General features: G+C 39.7%; 1 protein-coding gene across 3 annotated transcripts in view; it reads right to left on the reverse strand.

Moving 5' to 3' along the window:
- Positions 1-3,899: 3,899 nt before the first annotated feature.
- Positions 3,900-9,647, reverse strand: part of marveld2a (MARVEL domain containing 2a) — a 46,872-nt gene continuing 41,124 nt past the window's right edge. For all 3 annotated transcript variants that reach the window (XM_025011054.2, XM_025011056.2, XM_017437954.3), the window contains one exon: positions 3,900-4,984. In XM_025011054.2, coding sequence (XP_024866822.1) covers positions 4,865-4,984 — 120 coding nt within the window. In that variant the 3' untranslated portion in view covers positions 3,900-4,864. The remainder of the gene's footprint in view (positions 4,985-9,647) is intronic.

The following is a 9,647-nucleotide window of genomic DNA, read 5'->3' on the forward strand; positions in this document are numbered from 1 at the left end:
AGTGGATCACAGCAGCTGCATCAGCCGGTGTAACACCGGATCGATGTCGGCTAACACCGCTGCGACTTTTCTCTGAAGCTTTATTTGTGTCGTTGTGAACTTTAAAGTCTTAACATAAGTCACACTCTTTTATTAGTCTATGAATAAAAGCAGGGCTCTCAAGTTTCACGCACTGACCTTGAGACACACGCATTTTGTGAAGCGCACACGCTCGCACGCCACTTTTTGTATTTCTCACGCTAAAAGAAATACACACGCAGACAACCTTTTTTTGAACCAGAACCAATGTGCAGCGCAATGTTTTCCGCACGTACTGGAAAAAAAATTTTCCGATGGATTTGATTATATTCATTTACTTGTCGACAAGGAAACAAGCTAAACATAAGAGTATAATGTCGCCTGGAGGGACAGTCCCACAAAGTTCATTTTTTAAGAACAACTAACATTCAAGGAAAACAAGTCAGTACAACAAAGTTTCTTATAGTCTTGTCCAGGGAGTCAGGGTTCACACTCTTATCTTCTTCCATCCCACATCATCTGTTTCTTTTTTCCATCAAGGAGTGGAAAGACCTTGAAGCAGGAACAACCTGTCTTCACAATTTCTGAACATTTCTTTTTACAAACCATACAAACTCATCGTGGAGGGTGACAAGCATTCATTTTGCATTTAAAGGACTACCTTACAGATAATTTTAACTGCATAAACTTTCCCCCAAACCTCACAAAAATGTCCAAAACATTCCTTTTAACACAAAAGATTTAGTTATTGAGAACAAAAATTAGGATATGCATGTTTTTTAATTACATCAAGGTACAAAATGTAGTTTGTGAAATGATGGAACAAAGCATCAAAAACAGTTGAATAATATCATACATTTCATAACATATACAGTAAAGACTTACATTTGTTTAGATTTAAATACATACATTCAGGGCCGTAGCTACCATTGAGGACACCGAGGTCCGGACCTCAGCATTTTTCTGCTTTGTATATTATAAAAAAATAATCAAAAGCTCCACCAGTTTACTGTAGGAGGCACTGCAACTGTGCAGCTGCAGCCAAACTCAATGTCTACAAAGAAGAGTGCAGCTTTGTGTACATTACTGCTAAAATAAAGACCAGAAGAAGAAGAGCGCCACTTACAGTAAAACACAACAGAGGTAACTTGCTAAAATAAAAATATTCTTCTTCAATTCCACGAAGCTGAAGTTGGTTTCCAATCGCAGCTTCCGATTCGGAAAATGGCTTAAGGGCGATTTCACCTAATTTTTCACTACCTTCAGCGTCTTTAATCTACTCTAGTTAAAAAACTACAATACCTAGACACTTCAAACCTGTACTAGATTATTCTCAACTAATAGCAGAATATTTAAAACTGACTTTAAGGTTTCACAGATCACAAAGTCGGTTTTAAATATTCTGGTTTGTGAAACCTCAATAGAGGGCAATTTTAGCACTTTTTTGATATCTGAATCACACTAGAAGTAGTCCAGCTCCAAAACTACAACATCTAGACAATTCAGACCTGAACCAATTTATTATGCATTGATTGCAGAACATTTAAAACCAAGTGTGTGACTTGTGAAACCTTAATCTAATTTGTGAAACCTCAATAAAGGGTGACTTCGGCACTTTTTTTTTTTTACATCCTGACCACACTAGAACTGGTCCAGCTCCAAAACTACAACACCTCACTGGTATTTGATAAAAAGGTAAAATTTATGCTAAAATCTTGTGTTCTGAATGTGTTTGTGCAGTGTGAACAATCAACATTCATATAAACTAATTCATGTCATTTCAGTGAGTCATCATGGTTGTGCTCTGAGTCCTCTGTTGCTTAAGATGACATTGTGCCCCACGAATTTACAAACCCACACAAATACATGTCATATACACATTCATGTCACTTGTTTTAAATAAATGCTTCTATTTTATTAAGTTTTGATCTTCAGTGTAACTGATGTGCAGGGGGATAATGAGTGGTTGACCTCAGTATTTTTTGAAGTCTGGCTACGGCCCTGAATACATTACAGACAGTGTACATCATGACTAGTGGCAATGTTACAGAAAACACTACTAAGGAGCTGATCAAACTGACATAAAGAGGAGGTAAACAAGAAGAAATATACAAACAGTCTGTGCTGATACCAGTGGCTTTTTTGAAATTTTATCTAGTTATAGTTGAACATCACATTTCTAATAATTGCATCTTTAGACAATTTTAAATCAACTGCTTTTGGATTTCTTATATTTGCATGTTTAAATAATAATCCACACAAAGAGATGGATAAAATGTACAAAAATAAACAGATAACCTGACTCTAAAGAAAAATAAATTCATGTACCAGCACCTTTTTCACTTTAACAGCTCAACATCTGAAAATAAACCAGTGCTTTGAAACCTGTCTGTCTGAACTTACATAAAACTATTTGTTGAATGAGTTAGACTTCAGCCTTAGAGAAGTACTATTTCCTTCAGATCACAGTTAAATATTGTTAATTACAGTGGTGGGCCATCAGGGCCAGCAAGGCCTTCTCTGCTGGCCTAACATAACCAAGAATCATCGTAATTATGATAAAGGTTAATTAAATTTTTAATTTACTTTCCCAGATATCTAAAAGTATTCATATTCTCTTCGTGTCATATTACGCTCCTTCCAGTGCTGTTGTTTTTAGGTTAGAGTTTTTATCCAATCAGAATTCAGCTGTCTTATGTTGCCAGGCTGTATGAAACCTGCCTGGGCCTTCAGAACCGTCAGTGCTGGCGTCTGTGTACTGTAAGTGAACGGGCAAATACAGTTGATAGATAGTTGCGATAGCCAATCAGATCACGAGTTGTGTCAGTGAGGCCCTCTAGCTGGCCTCACGTTGAACGTGACATTTACGCGTCCTGTGATTGGATATGGATACTTACTAGTTTGAGCCGCGGCAGTGCTATGCAGATCAACACCCGGGACTGTTACCGGTTAAAAACTTTTTTAACCCACAATGGCCGAAGAAAAACAACACGTTGATTTGGTTGCTGATTTACTGGCAAGCCTGTTTTCAAGATGAACTTTTTTAAAAGAAAATAGATCTCGTTAGAGGAGGACGGCCGACCCCCGAGCTAGCTAACCTGTCCCAGAATGGATTTTGTGTTGAAATAAGTGTTTTGGGGGACACAGCCATTTTGGTGAGTGCAAACATTTTATTTATTTTATTCTATTTTTTTGTTTGTTTTGACAGTAGCATACCAGATATGTTTTAATTGCTGATGCGGGTTTGTTGATTTTAAAAATGTGCCGGATAATAGCCCATTTTGTACACAACTGAGGTAATAATAATAATAATAATCAATTTAATTTATAATGCACTTTTCATTAATAAAAATCTCAAAGTGCTACATGGTACTGCAATGCCATGTAGTGCTTAAGTGTGTTTCTAACTACTCTCCAATCCTGCTGTTATAAATGCTGGCACAATGAAAGGTATTTATTGACTAAGTTGGACATCACTGAAGGCCTAAGTGTGAAATGCACCGCCCGCCACTGGTTAATTAGGATTAGGATATAGACTATAGCAATCAAAAAGAGCAAAAAGCTCTTGTTTTTATGCCTCCTCATATTAGCCCTTTAAAATTGATCTGTACTAAAATGACATGTAGCAATGTGAAAAAGATGGATGCAGACATGAAGCAGCCAGATTGCTGTTCTCTGTTAATGACTGAGGGTTGGGTCTGACTGAGACAGCAACAACATGTCTGGTTAACCGCCTGCTTTATAATCTGCTTTAATACAAACTGGACCTAAACTCACAAACCTAACTTACAGCTTTAGTAAAGAAAATAGTTTACATCCTTCTGCAGCAAATCCAAACACTTTAAAGTGTTTTCAGACATGCATTACTTTTAGGAATAATGGATTCAGGATTCATGATAGATAGATATGTCTACTAGGGACATCCCCATCAAGGTTTTTTTTTTGTTCCCGATACTAATCCAAGACATTTTGAAATAAGGATTTCCAGATACCAAGTCTCCATCTGATACTTATTATTTTGCAGGTTGTTCATGAATAGAGGTGCATTTCATTGTAACCACAGACGTGTTGAGAGGAGTTCCTCCTTCAGTCTGACTGAAGGATTGTCTCAATTGTTAGGCTCGGTACAAATCTAACTCAATGCCAGTGTCATGCTCTTAATTAGGTTTTAGGTCACTCTTGTCAGGAAAGGTTCCACACAGGAAAACTTTTTTTCCCAGCAAAAATAAAGTTCTTTTTTTTGTCACCACAGACATTTTCCACACTGCCATTCATTTTTCATTTTTCTGTGGGAACTGCCTCTTCAAAAGCTTCAGTGTTTACAGCATTGTGTCACATGACTGACAGCAGAAGCAGAAACAGGTCGTCAGAGGAAAGGAGAAAACTGAATTATCTGCTAATATCTGACCTGATTCTTATATCAGTCCTGTGTAGTTTCATTCCCTGTCAGGTCATTTGACTGTTACAGAGTCTCCATGAAGTGTCTGGCATCAGCTGGCAGTCTGTTTGTGAATCTTTTACTACCTTTCATTTCCAGGCCTGTACATCACAACCACAGACTGGATATATTTGTCATCATATTTATATGATCACAGCATGAGTTGTGATCATATCATGGCTTTTGTATGGAAGTTGCATAGCAGTGCAGCTGCATGATGTAGAACCAGACCTTATGAGTACTCCTATCTGATACTTGTGATGGGATGAGGACATTCTGAGTATGTACTGTTCAGCTGTTCTAACACTGGTCTTCAGTGCAGCAAGTTACTGACAGCATGCTGATGTCAGACACACTCCAGTGTTTTCAGCATACAGATTTAAAGCAGATGTGGAATTCTCTTGAGCTTTAGTTGTTCCCATCATTCCACTTCATGACTTTGTCATATTCTTGTATCCTTTGTTTGATGTGGGACAGTTTGCTTTTCAGATACTCACAGCGCTCCTTCTTCTCTAGGAATGTTGGGTCCTAAAGTGAAGCAAGAACAAAGTTAATGCATGACTCTCTAATTTTCAGCTTTCATTAACACATTTTTTTCATATAAATTGTTAAGAAGATCCTGTCTCATATAAGAAATTTAACTCAAATGCAGATAAATTTGCCCAACAAAGGTTTGGGCAACCCTCCACCAAAGGTGTATCACCATGCAGTGCTACAGAGACATCACAGATGTGAATATGAAACCATGAAACAAATGTTGTGGGAGCTGGATCTAGCAGGTCTGTTGATGTTTCTGTAAAAATGACATCCAGACATCTGAGCTCTAAGTTTCAGTCTGGAGCTCTGAAGAAAAAGCCAGTAAAAACCTTGCTGTGTTTAGCTACTTATGAGGAGAATGGCTGTGTGTCTGTCTGCAGCTCTGCTCAGTGAAAGGAATAGTTCAACCATTTTGTAGTGGGTTTCAGAGAAAAAGTTGTAATATCTTACCTGTTGTAGATAGCTTTTTTAACAGCTTTAATTTGGAGAAATAGAGAAGCACTTCTGAACTATTCATTAGTCTTTACACAGCTAAAGCGAATCCAATCTCAAGTCTCTTATTTTCATGAAACCCTATGGTTTGTGTAAGTGCAAATAGCAGCAGCAAACTGTAGCACTTACAATGCATACAGGAGGCAGCTCCAGAAGGAATTGCATATTTCGACTAAAAACTACGTAATGCAAAATTAATGGCAATGTAAAAGTTTAAATATTAGTGCTCATTTTGACGATTGCAGATGTTTCAAGACAACAAATTCTGCTTTAGAAGTAGTGCTGTTCAGACAGTGTTGATGAGCAAATATTGGTTTGTATAATAGCTGAACTAGCCCTTTTAACTGGAGTGTGTGTACAGAGAACTGATGATAAGAAAACTGTTTCAAATGAATATCTAGTTAAAGGCATTTTTAGAATAAATCACTAGATTTTTTGTCATCCAGGACATGATGAATAAAAAAAAAAAGGACTTATTCTGTAGTAGAAGATAGAGTTGCTTTTGTTCACATGCATGAAGATGTGAATAAAATATCCATTCATCCATCCATCCATCCATTTTCTTTACCCGCTTCTCCATTCCGGGTCGCGGGGAGCTGGTGCCTATCCCCAGTTGAATAAAATATGTTTGTTGTAAAATTTTCAAAAAAAGAAAAAAAAATACTTTTTTTTAAAATTTACTAAAAATTGCAAAAACCTCTTGGGTGTTTTTGGCGTTTTCCATGACCCTGATGTGTGACATTCCAAAGCTGGTAAGGTTTACGAGCATTCAGCAATTCAACAGCGTGTGGATGAATACTGGTACAACAGAGTTCAGTATGTTGCAAATAATATTTCAAACCAGCCAAAAAAATACCACTGGAGTTTAATTTTTTGGCTTCCCAAAACATAAAAACCTTCCTCAGATTTTGATAAACTCCAATGTGGGAATTACTATTAGAACCACTTCAAAGAGCCGTCTACGCTCTTGCGCCTTTCCTGCACCGTTCACTAGGTGGAGTTTTTGGCAAATGTCCCAAATTGCCTTCAGTCACAGATTGACCATGTTAATGTGATTAGTTTTGATCTGTTATTACAGACAGAAAGTTTATTAAGCTGTGACCTTGTATGTGGAAGTTATTCCACCTTGATGTTTCATGACAAATGGTCAGATTTTGAGGCTTGGCCACGCCCATGTGATTTGCTGTAGCAAAAATCTTATGATAACTTTACACCTTCACTGTCTCGAGACTGAGCTCAGTGATTATGAAGCCTGTATGTGAAAAGCTGTAGGAGTTCACTTAAATGCGGAGGCTGTAATTGCCGACCTCCTAAAAATCCGACCTCTGATCCAAGATGGCCGACTTCACGTGAGATTTGGGCCATGGCTCCAGGAGACGTTTTTGTAGGTCCTGTCAAGGAGCACATATCTACCAAGTTTCGTAATTGTCAGGAAAAGTATGGCTTTAGGCTGCTTCTTTAAAGATTTCTAGGGGGCGCTATGGAGAAAATTGGCCACGCCCACCAACTATTGGGGGCTGGACTAGGATCGATCGTAGTGAGTTTCGTGCAGCTCAGCTAAAATATGTGGAATTTATAGCCAAACGTAAGGCAACGGCGTTACGTCTGATTTGGCCACACCACCTCGGCCACGCCCTCCAGCAAAAACTCTTGGTGCTTTAATGCAGGTCAGACCAACTTGTTAGATATCATCTGACACAAGATCATGTTGATTAGGTCAAGGTGGGTCAGAGATGTAGCTTTCCAAAAAAAAAAAAGTGACTTCCTGTTCTGAGGGGGCAGGGCTTAGATGACGTTAGAATATGACCACATAACATCGTTGGGCATCCTACAGGGATGACTCATGCCAAGTTTGGTGCAAATTGGGCATTGTGTGTGAAAGTTATTACGTTTCGTTTGGTTCGACGAGTACGCCAAGTTCACAGCTTAGCCACGCCCCCTGAACATGCTCAAAAACTCACAATTTTGATAAATTTTAATACCCCATCCCTTAACTGCATACTGACCAAGTTTGAAGCCGATCACTCAAAATCTACAAAAAGTCAAAAATGGCCAAAATTTGTCCTTTGATCCAAGATGGCCGCCTCCCTGTACATTTTAGGGCATACCTCCAAGAGACATTTTTTCTTAATTTGGGGTGTTCTACCTATGTGCTGTGTTTCCAGACCTCTAGGATTTATGGTTCATCCCATCTCACTTTAGGGGGCGCTGTGTAGCCGTTTGGCCACGCCCACTTTCGATTCTACTGGAAATCCAAAAATTTCACGCGGGGGAAAACTTTCGGTGAAATTTGGTGAGTTTTGGGATATGTTAAGTTGTCCAAAGGGCCGCGTAAAGTGGCGGAAAAATAATGAAGAAATCCACAAAATACAATAGGCCTTTGCAGCGTTGTCGCTGCTTGGGCCTAATAATAATAAGAATAAGAATTCCACCAAATACAATAAGCCTTCGCAGTGCTGTCGCTGCTCGGGCCTAATAATGAAGAAATCCACGGAATACAATAGGCCTTCGCAGCGCTGTCGCTGCTCGGGCCTAATAAGAAGAATAAGAATTCCACGAAATACAATAGGCCTTCGCAGCGCTGTCGCTGCTCGGGCCTAATGAAAAAATTTAAATGTGTGTTCATGGTGTATGTGCTAGTATGCCACCTGGAGATGCACAGCTAAAAGAGTGCCATGAACAGTAGAGAGTCTGCCATCTACCGCACCCAAGAGCAGAAAGGACAGGTGGATCCAGATCCAGAGGGCCGTAAGAGCCCTAGGCAAACAAAGGTAGATCATCAGCGAGGTACATGGCATCAGCTCCCCCAACCCAGCCACGCCACCACCTCTTGCTGCACAGGCCCAACCCCCTAATGGCCCAGTGCGCACACTAAGCAGGAGAAGCCCCCCTAGATCTCCCAATATACCAGGCAGGCATCAGTCCACTGTGGCAGACGGAACCCAGAAGGACCAAGGTGAACAGGCATATACCCATCCTCCCTAGTGAGCCATCCTCCTGAGGGGTCTAGTGGGAAGAGAGCCCAGAGCCCAGCGCACTCCCTTGGATTCCAGCCTAGCTGACATCTCTGGGAGCCATACACCACCTGGCGGGAGCCCACCACAAGGTTGGTGTGGCCTAAAGGCTCGGTTATAGTCTTGCTTTGTAGTGATGTGCATGGTGCGCGGACCTGAGCGAGCAGTGTAGGCGTTTATAGTTGACGCTTATGTCAGTGCAGTATTCTCAGAAAAAGACAGGGGGCAGTACACTGCATAACCAGTGGAAATGTGGTTTAAAAAAAAGAGTAGACGGTTGTCAAATACCAAATATGGCTGCACATATTCAGGAGAAAAAACTGTTATGGCAACAGATCCAATATCTGTGTCATTCCACAGACATCTTGGAAAGTAAAGGACGCATGCATAACCATGAGTTTAACCAAAAAAAAATCTATCTACAAAAAATGTGCATACAAAAAATAACGATGCAAATCAGTGGTTACAATTTCTTTTCTTTCTTTCCAAAAAGAATGCACAGTTTACATGGTCAAAAACTATATTGCTCCGTGCCGTTTAATCCTCCTTCCATCTGTTATTATTTCTACTGCAGCATAACACTCTACAGGAAGTGCGCCTTATTACAAACAAAACTAGATGCCACAATAAAGCTTACCTGAACTTATAATAACCTTACTTACTAAAAATGACAAAATAAAAACCAAGAAGCATTACACAAAATATGTCATCCAAACATTTCTCATTTATGGATCTAACAAGAACTGTTGTGTTTATGGCTGTGATACAGAGAGGATGTTTAAACTTAAGCATTCAGTTTTACTCACATTGATTTATTTGCTTCAAATGAGATGTTGAGTACATAAATGAGATTATAAGGATAGTTTACTGTACTGTATTATTAGTCATGATTAGCCCATCATAGGACAAATATTTTATATTTATTTATATTTCCCTCTGTGGTTTATAAACACTCCTTTTTATTGACTGCAGCAGGGGAGGGGGTAAGGGGGTGGGTTCACTGCCTGGTGCTCCCCCCATCCCTGCAGGGCTCTCCGCCCCTCACATCAAGGCCCTACTGATGAGTTGTGTTACATATGCTGGGGGGAAGGGGATGGACACCAAGATGCGGGCACAAATCCCTCTGGGGCCAGCTCCACAGCTGGCCC

Source organism: Kryptolebias marmoratus, linkage group LG14 (assembly GCF_001649575.2).
Source record: "Kryptolebias marmoratus isolate JLee-2015 linkage group LG14, ASM164957v2, whole genome shotgun sequence".
Lineage (NCBI taxonomy): Eukaryota > Metazoa > Chordata > Actinopteri > Cyprinodontiformes > Rivulidae > Kryptolebias > Kryptolebias marmoratus.